This window comes from Mesoplodon densirostris, chromosome 4, assembly GCF_025265405.1.
Source record: "Mesoplodon densirostris isolate mMesDen1 chromosome 4, mMesDen1 primary haplotype, whole genome shotgun sequence".
NCBI classification, from domain to species: Eukaryota; Metazoa; Chordata; class Mammalia; order Artiodactyla; family Ziphiidae; genus Mesoplodon; species Mesoplodon densirostris.
In genome coordinates, this window is record NC_082664.1 from 121721155 (window position 1) to 121738437 (window position 17283).

The following is a 17283-nucleotide window of genomic DNA, read 5'->3' on the forward strand; positions in this document are numbered from 1 at the left end:
CATTGGCAGGCAGATTCTTAACCACTGCGCCACCAGGGAAGCCCAACCCACTTGCTTTTGTGAATCAAAAATTTCCATTTTATTTCTTAATTTGTTATTGCTAACATAAAAATACGCTATCTTTTTCTATGTATTTATCTTTTGTCAGGACACTTGACTGAATTATTTTCATTCTAATAGTTTCTTTGGATAATTCTCTTGAATTTTCTAAGTAAACATCATATCATCTGAAAATAATGATAATCCTGTCTTTTCCTTTAGAAAATGTGTCTTATTGCACTGATTGGACAGTTTTATTAAGGATAGTGGGCATGCTTATCTTACTCTTGACTTTAGTGGAATGAACTCTATTGCTTTTCGTTTCATATGTACATTCATTTTCATGTTAAAAAAGTTTCATTCTATTTCTATTTCATCAAGATTTCTAATTTAGAATAGCTGTATCAAATTCCATCGGAACCTCTAGAATATGGTCTTTCTTTTTTAACCTATTTAACATAAACATTGCCTTAATACATTTCATATTGTTTAACTAGTTTTACATTCCTGTAATAAAATATGTTTGGACAGGATATATTATTCTTCTGATATACTTCTAGGAGTATTTGTTTTTATAGTTGGCCCAAGAATTATTTAGAATTTTAAAAGTATATCTACATGTTTAGATTTTTTTCTCCCCCTTAATTTTGATATATTATGGTCAAAGAACATGTCCTATAAGAATTCAAAAAAGTAATGTTTACCTTTTTGCCAGTTTTTCTAAATGTCCTGTGGACATTTAATAACAACGTATGAGACACAAAATTTTAAATGTATTTGTGAGGGATATAAGATTCTAAACCTATTATAATTAAGTTATTAATGATATCATTCAAGATGTTCCTATTCTTATTTTTCTGCACTTGATAAAATATTCTCAGAGAAATGTTAAATGTCTCACTATGATTATAATTTTTTCTTTTCCCTTATATTTCTTCTGGTTTTTGCTTTATATATATTTGTTAGGTATCTAATGGTTTGTGATGTCTATCTTCTTTGTGAATTGTACCTTTTATCATTAAAAATATTCTTCTTTGCTCCATTTAACTTCTGTGTGTCTTGGGTTTTTTCACATGTTAATAAATGCCTTCCTTGCTCTCTTTTTTGTTTGCATTTTTCTGGTACATCTCTGACCATTCTTTTAGTGTCATCATTTTTGTTTCATTTAAAATGTCTCTTATCAACAACATTTAGACTGTTCTTTGCTCAATTTGAGAGTCTTCATCCTTTAATGGGGGGATCTAACCTATTTACACATAGGGTGATAGTTTAGATAGATTGGGCTTATTCCTACCCTCTTGTTCTTTGTATTTTTGGTTAATTATATATTTATGTTACTTCCTGCTGTCCCTCTTATTTTTCCAGAATGATCCAGCTTTTTTTTCTGTAATGATGTGGAAGTCATGTATCCTGTTTCTATCTTGCTAGAGCTTATCTGTCAATTTTATTAGATACATCTTCTAAAAAATTAATTTCAAGGCATCAACAATAGCAATAAAAAGATAAATACTAGTGTTGGAAGAGAGTAATGAAATGGGCATTTTTACACATTTTTGGTGGGAATGTAAAATCTTATCCCATGTTTCCAGGTGTTTATAGTGAGGGGGTGGGGAAAGTAGCCCTGATTACGTGGCTTAAACCAGGGAGGGCTTGGGGCTATCTCAGTCTCATCCAAGCTACCAAACTGACGGATGAAATTTCTAAATGAAAAGCCAAGTATTCTTGGTGAGAAAGGATGAAAACAGATGTTGGCATGGCAACCAGTACCCTCTACAATGGTCATTGTAGCATTGTTTACAACTGAGAAAACTTGGAAGCAACCTAAATGTGCATCATAGGGAATTGGTTAAATTATGGAACATGTGCACTATTCTTCTGTTCTTCTGGGGAGATCGAGAGAATCTTGATTTGGGAATTCCCTGGTGGTCCATTGGTTAGGATTCAGCTCTCTCACTGCCAGGGCCCCAGGTTCCCGGGTTTGATCAGTGGTCAGGGAACTAAGAACCCGTATGCCTCACAGCGTGGCCAAAATTAATAGAATCTTGATTTGCACAGAGCTTTGGAAGATAGTGGGGTCTCCAGAGGCATAGATAGGAGAATAAGAAGACCCAGGGGCTAGAAAGTCATGGAAAATTTTGGGTCTTGTGCAATGAATGTCAAGTCATGAGGGAACAGATATTATAAGGAAGTTCAAGTAACTGACAAGCAAAGAGGAAAACTGACCAGAGGAGCAGATATTCAGAGTGGAACAGAAAAGTCATAAGAGTAGTCAGGCCCTTGATTTCTGCTCTTTCTGAAGTCTGATTTTCTGCTTTTTTGGGTTGTTACGTGTATCACTTCAGTAGACCTCCTTTTCCCTGAAATAACATGAGTCCCTATTCCTTGCAAGCAAAAGGCATGTCATGGAGATAAAATCAACGTACTGTGACAGTGTGAGGGCTTCTTATGACAGACCTGTATTTAAAGATAAGAGGCAAGTCAAATTATCTGGTAAGCCCTTTATCCTAATCTACATCTCTGAGCTCAGCCTACTCTACTAGCTGCCATCCCTCCTCTGTGCTCCTTTTGTCCCTCACAAACTTCTCTCTCACCAAAGTCCTTTTTCCTCCTAATTTTTAGCCTTCCTTCCTTTTTCCCTTGACTATTTCATATGATCTCAACTGTCATCTTTGAGCAGATGATCCCCAGAGCTCTCTTTTGAGCTCCCAGCCTGTATTTCCTTGGCCCTGCTGGACATTCCAACTCGCTGTCCTTCTGTCTCCTCCAAAGCAGCATGTCTCAGAGCTCATTATCTTTTTTTCCGAAACTGGCTCTTCCTTTTTTTTTTTTTTTTTCTTTTTGCGGTATGTGGGCCTCTCACTGTTGTGGCCTCTCCCGTTGCGGAGCACAGGCTCCGGATGCGCAGGCCCAGCGGCCATGGCTCACGGGCCCAGCCGCTCCGCGGCATATGGGATCCTCCCAGACCGGGGCACGAACCCGTATCCCCTGCATCGGCAGGCGGACTCTTAACCACTTGCGCCACCAGGGAGGCCCCCTGGCTCTTCCTTTTGTATTCAGTTAATGGCACCATGATTCCCTCGGGAAACCAGACTGGTACATCTATTTCTCTCCTCTTTCCCTTGTCCCCATCCCTACTTCACCCAGTTAGTTGCTGAGTTCTGTCATTTTATATCTGAAACATTACTGCATTTGACCCATATCCCTCTTTCCCACTGTATCTCCTTTTGCTCAGACCTGTTTTTTAAAAATTTTTTGGCCATGCTGCGTGGCATGCAGGATCTTAGTTCCCTGACCAGGGATTGAACCTGAGCCCCCTGCATTGGAAGCACGGAGTCTTAACCACTGGACCACCAGGGAAGTCCAATCAGATCTACTGAAAGTTCCCTCAGGGCTTTAGTTTTTCTAATTTTCTGACCATAGAAAACCACCTGTGTAAATATCCAGGCAATTTTTTTAAAGTCTATGTGTAGGCTAGGATTGGATAGATATAGGACAAGGCCAGTTATTGCAAGAAATGTATGTCTAGAGTTAGGGAAAGTTGTTAAGAATTAGTTAGGGAGGGACTTCCCTGGTGGCGCAGTGGTTAAGACTCCACGCTCTCAAAGTAGGGGGTCTGGATTCGATCCCTAGTCAGGGAACTAGATCCCACATGCATGCCGCAACTAAGAGTTTGCATGCCACAACTAAGGAGTCCACAAGCTGCAACTAAGGAGCCCACCTGCTGCAACTAAGGAGCCAGCGAGCTGCAACTAAGGAGCCCGCAAGCCACAAGTAAGGAGGCTGCCTGCTGCAACTAAGACCCAGCGCAACCAAAAAAAAAAAAGAATTAGGGAGTAAGCCTGAAAAGATAACTAGAATAGTTATATGACTAAATAGGAGAGAAGAGGGGATAAGGCTCAAAAAAAAAAAAGACAAACTGGACACAGAAATATTTTTAGTATCCCCAAGGAATGCTGTACATGTTTAGTAGTGGTACATTGGGTAGCATTCTGTAATTCTGGAAACAGCATGGGAGGAGCTGGAGGTAACAGGGTACAGCAGAGGTAGGGATGGCTCCATGTGAATTGGGATGGGTCTAAAGAGAGTCAGGGACCATAGATAATTTGGGCCATCTCCACTTCTGTAAACTTTGACAAATTGAACAAAGCTTAAGTCTCACTGGTCTGGCTAGCCGATGTGGAAGAGGAAAAATGAAGCCATTGATCTCAGGTGAATTGGGGCCTGCATTTCCTGAGCCCCATAGCATGTGAGAATGGTCAGGTTGTTTTAGAGAGCTCTGAGCCAACAGGCTCAGCCTCAGCTTCAACCTAAGCCTCAGCCCCAATCTACCTGCACATGGCTTTCCCCATTTGATTCCTCCTATATATGTTAACGGATTAATCTTAGCAAATTTCAGCTCTGGTCTTGTCACTCTGCAGCTAAAGAAATTTCTCTAGCTTCCCATAGACTCAAGAGTAAAAGCCCAATACAATCTTCAGCCTAGCTTTCAAGGAAGTATGATAGATGTAAAAGCAACAGATTTTGGCATAGAAGACCTGGGTCCAAATACTGGTTCTGACAACTATCTATGGGGCCTTGGTCAAGTTATTTTAATTGTCAGAGCCTGCTTCCTCATCTGTAAAATGTAGATGATACACAATTTCACACAGTTGTGAGAAATAAAGAAGATAACATGTATCTAGTACACAGTACCTTGATCAATAATTTCCTCCTTTCCTTACTTCATTATCCAGCTTCAACTTACTTTTTCTAAAATTATTTTTATCCGTATTTCTCTTTATGCACTATTGGTTCTAGTAAAACAGAATTGCTCACATCCCTGGTATCACACCAGATTCTTCAGAGATCTCTGCCTAGGTTCATTTGCCATTTCATTCTATTCATTCAAAAATATCCATTAAATGACTATGATGTGCCAGGTGCTGTTCCAGAACCTGGGGATCTTAAAGTGAACAACTTAGATGGAGTTTTCTTTCTAGACTGCAGTCCTTCTCCATGGATTGCTCTTTCCTCTACACAATGAAATTCTTTCAAAATTTAATACAAATGCTTCCTCATTCATTCAACAAATACTTGCTGAACACTTACTATGTGCAGATTCTTGGCTCAGGCAGTAAGGATACAACTGTGGAAAAGATACCACTCATTCAGCATGTCGTCTGTGGAGAACATGGACAAGTAAAGAGGCTGCAATGAGGGTGCCATAAAGAAACATCCTAGAGGAGATGTCTAAGTGCTTCCCAAAGTTTCTCACATCAGAGCACACACAGGTGATTGTTCTTGGCTGGAGATGACTGACCAGGATGTCTAGCTACCCCAGGCTCTGCCTGGCCACCCCAAGGATTGAGGGGAGGGGGTGGTCACTGTCTCAGCACACTGGTACTCTATTCACAACATACTTGTTGGTCTAGTCTAGGCTAAGACCTGAAGGATAAGTAGATGTTAAATAGGAAAAGAGATATTCTGGGCCTTTCACTTATTTAACAAGTCTTTATTAAGAATCTTCTATGTGCCAGACACTGTGCCCAGGGCTAGGAATACAACAGTGAACACAGAACCTGCCCTTAAGGAACTTTTACTTAAGGGATACAGACAAATGGACAGGCAATTACAATATTGAGGTAAGTGCTCTGATGGAGATAAGCTCAGAGGGCTATGAGATCTTACCCAGGTGTGAGAAGTCAGAGATTTACAGGGTGGTAAAATATAACTTTAGACCTTCAAGTAAGTGGTGGGAGTGGGAGGTGGGAAAGGCATTCCAAGGAGAAGAGAATATGGTAGAAGTGAGATAATCACGGCACATTTTTGCCTTGCTATCCCCCAAAACCCTATGCTCAATATGCCATCTTCTTCCACACCTCTATGCTCTGCCCATGCTCCCCTTCCCTGCCAACTCATGTTCTGGAAGCCAGCTCAAACCACTTCCTCTTTGAAAGACTTCCCCAGGCAAAATTAGTCATTCCCTCCTCTCTCCTTCTACACTGATGACACTACTTTATGAACCAAAATTCTGGACACATTGTCTGACAGTGAATTCTTTTTCTGATATGTAATTTTATTAGATGCTATAGATATGGAAATTAAATCATGTTTTATTCATTTAACAAGTTGTCTTTAGTAAACAGAAAAACAGAGAAAACAACCAGATATTATATACTATATATTATCTGTGTCATTATTTTTGTTATTCATCTACTGTCAAAATTGATGGCAATGTTGTGTATATACAAATCTAAAGAGTTTGTAATGTTAAATAACTTAATTTTAATTTTTGCTACTATTTCTATGCTGGGCTCTGAAAATTTACTTGTATTATGATGATTTTTTTAACTTTTAATGGTCATTCATTACTTTTCTGATTGTCTGATATACTGTCAGATAGAGGATAACTGGAATAATAGGTTTGGAATATTCTCTCGACAATAATCTCTAAGTATTTTCATTAATAATTTTTACAGTCTCCTTATTGGGGTCCAGTTCCTTCATTTTGTGACTCTTCTGTGTAAATTACTTCCCTCTCCTGGTACTGTGCTCTGATAATATAGTGGTGAGCAAGGAAGACAGGGTCCCTGACTCAGTAAGTAACTGTGTTCTCACTGATCAGCCCTCAAGCCTCTCGTGTATTAACCCCTCTGCTTCCGAGCAGATCCACTATTTCCTGGATCTACAGCTCTCTTCCTTTCCCACTGCTATAGTTCAAGGTCTTATCTTCCACCTCCAATTTAAAAAAAAAAAAAAAAGCTCTCCCTAACTGGTTTCTTATCCATCCGACTATTCAACATGAGATTTCTAAAATGCAAATCTTTGGGCTGATTCTCAATTGCCCACAAAATGAAGTCCTGACTCTCGGACTTCCTATGTAAACCCCTGCGGAACTTCTCTCTGGGTATAAGACCTATCTTACCTCTGGGTATAAGACCTATCTTATCTCTGGGTATTCTCCAGCTTGCACCCAAAGTTCAAGCAATGTCTTACTGCTTTCAGTAAGTACCGGACCTACCTGTTCGCGGAGTTTTGTCTGCGAGGAGAGGAATTGGGGGCGGTTACTAGGAGATTATCAACCATTAAAGGAAGAGTCTACACCAGAGGCTGGAAATGGGACGCCTCAAGCTTGTTGTGAAAGTACACATTTTTTCCCCCAGTCGTAAGTAGATCCCATTTTTGTGATCTTATGATGCCCTCTCTAGCTGAGCCATTCTTACTACCTAATTCCAGCCCCTTTCTGACCCACAGCAACAAAAGGAGCTGTGCTTTTAAGCCTCCATTTTTTTGTTTCTTAAGTTCCCTGGGCCTGTGACGTCCTTTACCTCCCAGCAGGCCTCGCGATCTCTTATTCCGTGTTCACGATTCGGGAAACTTTCCTTTCTCGCTCGCCCACTCGGCCTCCCCACGTGGGGCTTCTACCCTCTGGTGCGCTTATAGTTCTATGACCGCAGGACTGGCACCTGCGGTGGTGCATTTAGCTACTGCTCCACCAGGCCCGTGAACCGCCTGCACCTGAACCATCGCGGATGCCCCGTACCATCCACTGCACGCCACAGGAGCTCCGGGCTCACGCCGGGACTGGAGGGGCGGGGAATCGGTTCTTCGGCGTCGCTGATGAAGAGCTGCCTCCGGTCACGTGACGCGCCCGTTGTCACGCGGGGGGCGGCTCACCTGACCAGGGTGTCACGTGGCCCGGCCCGCTGGGAGACAGGAGACCGGTGGGCCATGGCGGGCTCCAAGCTCTGGTTTTCGCTACTGCTGGCGGCAGCGTTCGCTGGGCGGGCGACGGCTCTGTGGCCATGGCCCCAGTACATCCAAACCTCCGAGCGGCGCTACACCGTCTTCCCGCACAGCTTCCAGTTCCAGTACCACGTCAGTTCGGCCGCGCAGGTAGGCTGCTCCGTCCTCGACGATGCCTTCCAACGCTACCATCACCTGCTCTTCGGTTCCGTGTCCTTCCACTTTCCCCAACCCACGGGTGAGTTGGACCTGCCCCGTCTCGTTCCCGGGCTCCGAGAGGGCCTTCCTTAGGACAACTCCCCCAAACCTCCTGAAACGCCCTTCCTTTGGCTTTTGACCAACCCTCTGGTCTATCCCAGTCCTCTAGCCTCCACTTCCACCTGCCCTTTTTCTCCAGCTGTCCTGTCAGCCTCCCCAAGGATTAGTCCCCCACCTCCATTCACTTCTTCACTGAGCTGACTTCTGCGGCCAGGGCTTATCCGGAATCCTGCCCTCGGGCTATGTATTTCACCAAAATTGTCTGCTTTAGGACTACAGTTCATTCAGGATAGCAAATGACTGAAAATACCAGTAGACATCTGACCGTGTTCAAGTGTCCAGGGTCCTAGTGAGGCTGTGACCAGGGCTGGGGAGAGGAGACCAGAGCTGACACTCAAAATTGGTTAAGACAAGAGTGAGAAGCAAAATTACATAAAAGTATCTGACACATAACATATTAGGTAAATGTTTAAACTGTGAGAAAAATCATAGAACACTTGCATAAGGAAATGTGTTTTGAGCAGCCACTTAAAGTGAGGTGGTGGATGTACAGAAATTGGCCAGGACGGAAAGGATGGTATTCAAGGAAGGAAGGCAGGCTTAAGCAGAAGCACAAAGGGTTATGATTGAGCTCAAAGTTCTTGGCTGGTGTGTGTAATGAGGGTGGGGGGGCTGGGGAGGGGTGAGGTTGGGGCGAGTGTGAGATTGAAATGAAGAGTCGGGAGTGCTTTGGATATGGGTTTCATCTGAAATATCAGGGGCTGGCAGTTTTCTTTAAGGCAGCTGCTGAAAATTGTGTTTGAGGATGATTATTTCACAGCAAATAGAAGAGTAGAGTCATGAATAGAGTCAGCAATGCAAAGAAATAAAATTCTAGCTTATGGGCTTAAAATTTAGAATTTTCTTGAAACTCTCCTGGAATCTAATTCTCTGGTTATGAGGTATAGGTGTTTATGGAGGGAAGCCATATTTATGGTTGAGCCATATGGTAGTGTCATTTTTTTCTGGCATTTCAAGTATGCTTAAATTACTTTCAAAAGTTGTCATATGAGGGACTTCCCTGGTGGTGCAGTGGTTAAGAATCCACCTGCCAATGCAGGGGATATGGGTTTGAGCCCTGGTCCAGGAAGATCCCACATGCCGCGGAGCAACTAAGCCCGTGCGCCACAACTACTGAGCCTGTGCTCCAGAGCCCACGAGCCACAACTACTGAGCCTGCGTGCCACAACTGCTGAAGCCTGCGTGCCTAGAGCCTGTGCTCCGCAACAAGAGAATCCACCGCAACGAGAAGCCTGCGCATCACAAGGAAGATTAGCCTATGCTCACCACAACTAGAGAAAGGCTGCACGCAGCAATGAAGACCCAATGCAGCTAAGAAATATAATTAATTAATTAATTAATTAATTTTTAAAAAGATGTTTAAAAAATGTTGTCATTTGATATGTAGAATTAAAAGTATTTAATGAAAAAAATGGCACTTAGAGTGTGACAGATGATTTAGGGAAAGAAATAGCATCAAAGGTAGTTCTTCACTGGTAAGATGCATTAGGCCAAGGAGGATAAAAGGTATGCTCTTGTGACCATGGTCGATCACATACTTCTCTGAATCCTTCATGACAAGTAATAGAATGCTTCACATAAAACTGGCACTCAGAATATGTTTATTTTGGTATGGAAAAGTTAGGGACTGACTTAAATCTGTCACCTAATTGGTGGTTTGGTATGTGCCTATTCCAGTGCTGGGCACTCAGTGGTTACAGGAAAAATATATGACCCAGTCCCAAGCTTTGCAGTCTAACTGGGAAATATGAAGCAAAAGGATACAGTGCGTTTAAAATGCTTAGCAGACACAGGGAACTACATTCAATATCCTGTAATAAACCATAATGGAAAAGAATATGAAAAAGAATATATGTATCGATATATATGTATAACTGAATCACTTTGCTATACACCAGAAACTAACACAACATTGTAAATCAACTATACTTTAAAATAAAAGGCTTAAAAGGTAATTGGAGTGTGTACTAGTATTATATAAATTAGAATAATTCATATACTTCTAAAAATTAAGTCTTTACCTGCATTGCTATAGGACTAGAGTTGAATCAAGAAAAGAGAAATAGGGAGGTTATGTGACAATTGTGTGCTGTAAATTCCCTAATGAAACAGATTTAGAGACAGATAAGAAACGAAATAAAATGTTTATTTCAATTTATTACCTCCCTGTAAATGAATTTGCTCTATTAGTTGAGGGGTCTTATCCACTGACCTAATGAAAGGTGTTTTGGATGAACATTACCAAAGATAGACAAGTAACTTGTTTCTCTGATGTTCCTCTTATGGAGTCTTCCCTTTGGAATACAGGTTCCGGGAGAGTCTTTCAAATGACTTGAGCCATAATCCTATTTCTGCAAAAAGAAGGAAGAATCTATGGAGGAAAACAACATCAACAAAGCCCAAACTGTAGTATATTTCCCTATGGGGTTGATTTTAGTAAAGAAAACAACATATGCAAGTTAAAATTTAGCTAAAGCTTCTCCTCCAGATAACTTCCTTCCTTGTAGGCTTTGGGCCAGTGTCTTTCTTTCTTTTTTTTTTAATATTTGAATTTTATTTAATTTATTTTTTATACAGCAGGTTCTTATTAGTTATCCATTTTATACACATCAGTGTATACATGTCAATCCCAATCTCCCAATTCATCACACCCCACCCCAACCCCCCGCCACTTTCCCCCCTTGGTGTCCATATGTTTGTTCTCTACATCTGTGTCTCTATTTCTGCCCTGCAAACCGGTTCATCTGTACCATTTTTCTAGGTTCCACATATATGCGTTAATATACGATATTTGTTTTTCTGACTTATTTCACTCTCTATGACAGTCTCTAGATCCATCCACATCTCTACAAATGACCCAATTTCATTCCTTTTTATGACTGAGTAATATTCCACTGTATATATGTACCACATTATCTTTATCCATTCGTCTGTCGATGGGCATTTGGGTTGCTTCCATGACCTGGCTATTGTAAATAGTGCTGCAATGAACATTGGGGTGCATGTGTCTTTTTTTTTTTTTTTTTTTTCTTTTTTTTTGCGGTATGTGGGCCTCTCACTGTTGTGGCCTCTCCGGTTGCGGAGCACAGGCTCCGGACGCGCAGGCCCAGCGGCCATGGCTCACGGGCCCAGCCGCTCCGCGGCATACGGGATCCTCCCAGACCGGGGCACGAACCCGTATCCCCTGCATCGGCAGGCGGACTCTTAACCACTTGCGCCACCAGGGAGGCCCGCATGTGTCTTTTTGAATTATGGTTTTCTCTGGGTATATGCCCAATAGTGGGATTGCTGTGTCATATGGTAATTCTATTTTTAGTTTTTTAAGGAACCTCCATACTGTTCTCCATAATGGCTGTATCAATTTACATTCCCACCAACAGTGCAAGAGGGTTCCCTTTTCTCCACACCCTCTCCAGCATTTGTTGTTTGTAGATTTTCTGATGATGCCCATTCTAACTGGTGTGAGGTGATAGATACCTCACTGTAGTTTTGATTTGCATTTCTCTAATAATTAGTGATGTTGAGCAGCTTTTCATGTGCTTCTTGGCCATCTGTGTGTCTTCTTTGGAGAAATGTCTATTTAGGTCTTCTGCCCATTTTTGGATTGGGTTGTTTTTTTTTTTTTTTTTAATATTGAGCTGCATGAGCTGTTTATATATTTTGGAGATTAATCCTTTGTCCATTGATTCGTTTGCAAATATTTTCTCCCATTCTGAGGGTTGTCTTTTCGCCTTGTTTGTAGTTTCCTTTGCAAAAGCTTTTAAGTTTCATTAGGTCCCATTTGTTTATTTTTGTTTTTATTTCCATTACTCTAAGAGGTGGATCAAAAAAGATCTTGCTGGGATTTATGTCAAAGAATGTTCTTCCTGTGTTTTCCTCTAGGAGTTTTATACTGTCCAGTCTTTCATTTAGGTCTCTAATCCATTTTGAGTTTATTTTTGTGCATGGTGTTAGGGAGTGTTCTAATTTCATTCTTTTACATGTAGCTGTCCAGTTTTCCCAGCACCACTTATTGAAGAGACTGTCTTTTCTCCATTGTATATCCTTGCCTCCTTTGTCACAGATTAGTCAACCATAGGTGTGTGGGTTTATCTCTGCGCTTTCTATCCTGTTCCATTGATCTATATTTGTTTTTGTGCCAGTACCATATTGTCTTGATTACTGTAGCTTTGTAGTATAGTCTGAAGTCAGGGAGTCTGATTCCTCCAGCTCCGTTTTTTTCCCTCAAGACTGCTTTGGCTATTTGGGGTCTTTTGTTTCTCCATATAAATTTTAAGATTTTTTGTTCTAGTTCTGTAAAAAATGCCATTGGTAATTTGATAGGGATTGCATTGAATCTGTAGATTGCTTTGGGTAGACTAGTCATTTTCACAATGTTGATTCTTCCAATCCAAGAACATGGTATATCTTTCCATCTGTTTGTGTCATCTTTGATTTCTTTCATCAGTGTCTTATAGTTTTCAGAGTACAGGTCTTTTACCTCTTTAGGTAGGTTTATTCCTAGTTATTTTATTCTTTTTGTTGCAATGGTGAGTGGGATTATTTCCTTAATTTCTCTTTCTGATCTTTCATTGTTAGTGTATAGGAATGCAAGAGGTTTCTGTGCATTTATTTTGTATCCTGCAACTTTACCAGATTCACTGATAAGCTCTAGTAGTTTTCTGGTGGCATCTTTAGGATTCTCTATGTATAGTATCATGTCATCTGCAAACAGTGACAGTTTTACTTCTTCTTTTCCAGTTTGTATTCTTTTATTTCTTTTTCTTCTCTGATTGCCATGGCTAGGACTTCCAAAACCATGTTGAAAAAAGTGGCGAGAGTGGACATCCTTGTCTTGTTCCTCATCTTTTTTTTTTTGCGGTACGCGGGCCTCTCACTGTTGTGGCCTCTCCCATTGCGGAGCACAGGCTCCGGACGCGCAGGCTCAGCGGCCATGGCTCACGGGCCTAGCTGCTCCGCGGCATGTGGAATCCTCCCAGACCGGGGCACGAACCCGTGTCCCCTGCATCGGCAGGCGGATTCTCAACCACTGCGCCACCAGGGAAGCCCCTTGTTCCTCATCTTTGAGGAAATGCTTTCAGTTTTTCACCATTGAGAATGATGTTTGCTGTGGGTGTGTCGTATATGGCCTTTATTATGTTGTGGTAGGTTGCCTCTCTGCCCACTTTCTGAAAAGTTTTTATCATAAATGGTTGTTGAATTTTGTCAAAAGCTTTTTCGGCATCTATTGAGATGATCATATGGTTTTTATTCTTCAATTTGTTAATATAGTGTATCACATTGATTGATTTGCCTATACTGAAGAATCCTTGCATCCCTGGGATAAATCCCATTTGATCATGGTGTATGATCCTTTTAATGTGTTGTTGGATTCTGTTTGCTAGTATTTTGTTGAGGATTTCTACATCTATATTCATCAGTGATATTAGTCTGTAATTTTCTTTTTTTGTGGTATCTTTGTCTGGTTTTGGTATCAGGGTGATGGTGGCCTCAAAGAATGAGTTTGAGAGTGTTCCTTCCTCTGCAATTTTTTGGAAGACTTTGAGAAGGATGGGTGTTAGGTCTTCTCTAAATGTTTGGTAGAATTCACCTGTGAAGCCACCTTATTCTGGACTTTTCTTTGTTGGAAGATTTTTAATCACAGTTTCAATTTCATTACTTGTAATTGGTCTGTTCTTATTTTCTATTTCTTCCTGGTCTTAGAAGGTTATACCTTGCGAAGAATTTGTCCATTTCTTCCAGGTTGTCCATTTTATTGGCATAGAGTTGCCTGTAGTAGTCCCTTAGGGTGCTTTGTATTTCTACGGTGTCCGTTGTAATTTCTTTTTCTTTTTTTTTTTTTTTTTTTTTTTTTGCGGTATGTGGGCCTCTCACTGTTGTGGCCTCTTCCGTTGCAGAGCACAGGCTCCGGATGCACAGGCTCAAAGGCCGTGGCTCATGGGCCCAGCCGCTCCACAGCATGTGGGATCTTTCCGGACCAGAGCACGAACCTGTGTCCCCTGCATCGGCAGGCGGACTCTCAACCACTGCGCCACCAGGGAAGCCCCTCTCCTTTTTCATTTTTAATTTTATTGATTTGAGTCCTTTCCCTCTTGATGAGTCTGGCTAATGGTTTATCAATTTTGTTTATCTTCTCAAAGAACCAGCTTGTAGTTTTATTGATCTTTGCTATTGTTTTCTTTGTTTCTATTTCATTTATTTCTGCTCTGATCTTTATGATTTCTTTCCTTCTGCTAACTTTGGGTTTTGTCTGTTTTTCTTTCTCTAGTTCCTTTAGGTGTAAGGTTAGATTGTTTATTTGAGATTTTTCTTGTTTCTTGAGGTAGGCTTGTATAGCTATAAACTTCCTTCTTAGAACTGCTTTTGCTGCATCCCATAGGTTTTGGATCATTGTGTTTTCATTGTCATTTGTTTCTAGGTATTTTTTGATTTCTTCAGTGATGTCTTGGTTATTTAGTAACGTATTGTTTAGCCTCCATGTGTTTGTGTTTTTTAAGTTTTTTTCCCTGTAACTGATTTCTAATCTCAAAGCATTGTGGTCAGAAAATATGTTTGATATGATTTCAGTTTTCTTTAATTTACTGAGGCTTGATTTGTGACCCAAGATGTGATCTATCCTGGAGAATGTTCCATGTGCACTTGAGAAGAAAGTGTAATCTGCTGTTTTTGGATGGAGTGTCCTATAAATATCAATTAAATCTATCTGGTCTAGTGTGTCATTTAAAGCTTGTGTTTTCTTATTAATTTTGTTTGGATCATCTATCCGTTGGTGTAAGTGAGGTGTTAAAGTCCCCCACTATTATCGTGTTACTATCGATTTCCTCTTTTATAGCTTTTAGCAGTTGCCTTATGTATTGAGGTGCTCCTGTGTTGGGTGCATATATATTTATGATTGTTAGATCTTCTTCTCAGATTGATCCCTTGATCACTACGTAGTGTTCTTCCTTTTCTCTTGTAACATTCTTTATTTTAAAGTCTATTTTATCTCATATGAGTATTGCTACTCCAGCTTCTTTTTTTTGGATTTATTTATTTTTATATTTTGACTGCATTGGGTCTTTGTTGTTGTGCACAGGCTTTTCTCTGGTTGCAGCAAGCAGGGGCTACTCTTAGTTGTGGTGTGCGGGCTTCTCATTGCGGTGGCTTCTCTTGTTGTGGAGCATGGGCTCTAGGCGCACGGGCTTCAGTAGTTGTGGCATGCAGGCTCAGTAGCTGTGTCTCGCGGGCTGTAGAGCGCAGGCTCAGTAGTTGTGGAGCATGGGCTTAGTTGCTCCGTGGCATGTGGGATCTTCCCAGGCCAGGCCTCAAACCCATGTCCCCTTCATTGGCAGGCAGATTCTTTTTCTTTTTTTAAATTTTATCTATTTATTTATTTATTTATGGCTGTGTTGGGTCTTCATTTCTGTGCATGGACTTTCTCTAGTTGCAGCAAGCGGAGGCTACTCTTCATCGCAGTGCACGGGCCTCTCACTGTCGTGGACGCTCTTGTTGCAGAGCACAAGCTCCAGATGCGCAGGCTCAGTAGTTGTGGCTCACGGGCCTAGTTGCTCCACGGCATGTGGATCTTCCCAGACCAGGGCTCGAACCGGTGTCCCCTGCATTGGCAGGCAGACTCTCAACCACTGTACCACCAGGGAAGCCCCGGCAGGTGGATTCTTAACCACTGTGCCACCAGGGAAGTGCCTCCAGCTTTCTTTTGATTTCCATTTACATGGAATATCTTTTTCCATCCCCTCACTTTCAGTCTGTATGTATCCCTAGGTCTGAAGTCAGTCTCTTGTAGACAGCATATATATGGGTCTTGTTTTTGTATCCATTCAGCGAGCCTTTGTCTTTTGGTTGGAGCATTTAATCCATTCACATTTAAGGCAATTATCAATATGTATGTTTCTATGAGCATTTTCTTAATTGTTTTGGGTTTGTTTTTGTAGGTCTTTTCTTCTCTTGTGTTTCCCACTTAGAGAAGTTCCTTTAGCATTTGTTGTAGAGCTGGTTTGGTGGTGCTGAATTCTCTTAGCTTTTGCTTGTCTGTAAAGCTTTTTATTTCTCCATGGAATCTGAATGAGATCCTTGCTCAGTAATGTAATCTTGGTTGTAGGTTCTTCCCTTTCATCACTTTAAATACATCGTGCCACTCCCTTCTGGCTTGTAGAGTTTCTGCTGAGAAATCAGCTGTTAACCTTATGGGAGTTCCTCTGTATGTTATTTGTTGTTTTTCCCTTGTTGCTTTGGATAATTTTTCTTTGTCTTTAATTTTTGTCACTTTGATTACTATGTGTCTTGGCATGTTTCTCCTTTGGTTTATCCTGCCTGGGACTGTCTGTGCTTCCTGGACTTGGGTGGCTATTTCCTTTCCCATGTTAGGGGAGTTTTCAACTATAATCTCTTCAAATATTTTTTTGGGCCCTTTCTCTCTCTCTTCTCCTTCTGGGACCCCTATAATGTGAATGTTTTTGCGTATAATGTTGTCCCAGAGGTCTCTTAGGCTGTCTTCATTTTTTTTCATTCTTTTTTCTTTATTCTGTTCCACGGTAGTGAATTCCACCATTCTGTCTTCCAGGTCACTTATCCATTCTTCTGCCTCACTTATTCTGCTATTGATTCCTTCTAGTGTATTTTTCATTTCAGTTATTGTATTGCTTATCTCTGTTTGTTTGTTCTTTAATTCTTCTAGGTCTTTATTAAGCATTTCTTGCATCTTCTCGATCTTTGCCTCCATTCTTTTTCAGAGTTCCTGGATCATCATTATTCTGAATTCTTTTTCTGGAAGGTTGCCTATCTCCACTTCATTAGTTGTTTGTCTGGGGTTTTATCTTGTTCCTTCATCTGGTACAAAGTCCTCTGCCTTTTCATCTTGTCTGTCTTTCTGTGAATGTGATTTTCCTTCCACAGGCAGCAGAATTGTAGTTCTTGCTTCTGCTGTCTGCCCTCTGGTGGATGAGGCTATGTAAGAGGCTTGTGCAAGCTTCCTGATGGGAGGGACTGGTGGTGGGTAGAGCTGGGTGTTGCTCTGGTAGGCGGAGCTCAGTAAAACTTTAATCTGCTTGTCTGCTGATGGGTGGGGCTGGGTTCCCTCCCTGTTGTTTGTTTGGCCTGAGGCAGCGCAACACTGGAGCCTGCCCAGCTCTCTGTTGGGGCTAATGGCAGACTCTGGGAGGGCTCACACCAAGGAGTACTTCCCAGAACTTCTGCTGCCAGTGT

General features: G+C 41.4%; 2 protein-coding genes and 1 non-coding gene across 4 annotated transcripts in view; 1 reads left to right on the forward strand and 2 right to left on the reverse strand.

Moving 5' to 3' along the window:
* Positions 1-7622, reverse strand: part of TMEM202 (transmembrane protein 202) — a 41208-nt gene extending 33586 nt beyond the window's left edge. For both annotated transcript variants that reach the window (XR_009531791.1, XR_009531790.1), the window contains exons 1-2: positions 7347-7622; positions 5128-5198 (exon numbers count right to left, since the gene is read on the reverse strand). The gene's annotated coding sequence lies outside the window, so the exon portion shown is untranslated. The remainder of the gene's footprint in view (positions 1-5127; positions 5199-7346) is intronic.
* Positions 3324-3396, reverse strand: TRNAW-CCA (transfer RNA tryptophan (anticodon CCA)). The gene has a single exon. It is a non-coding gene; the product is annotated as a tRNA-Trp (tRNA).
* HEXA (hexosaminidase subunit alpha) overlaps positions 7415-17283 on the forward strand; it is a 38961-nt gene continuing 29092 nt past the window's right edge. Inside the window, exon 1 of the mRNA XM_060097040.1 lies at positions 7415-8002. Within this exon, the coding sequence (XP_059953023.1) occupies positions 7639-8002 (364 nt within the window). The 5' untranslated portion in view covers positions 7415-7638. The remainder of the gene's footprint in view (positions 8003-17283) is intronic.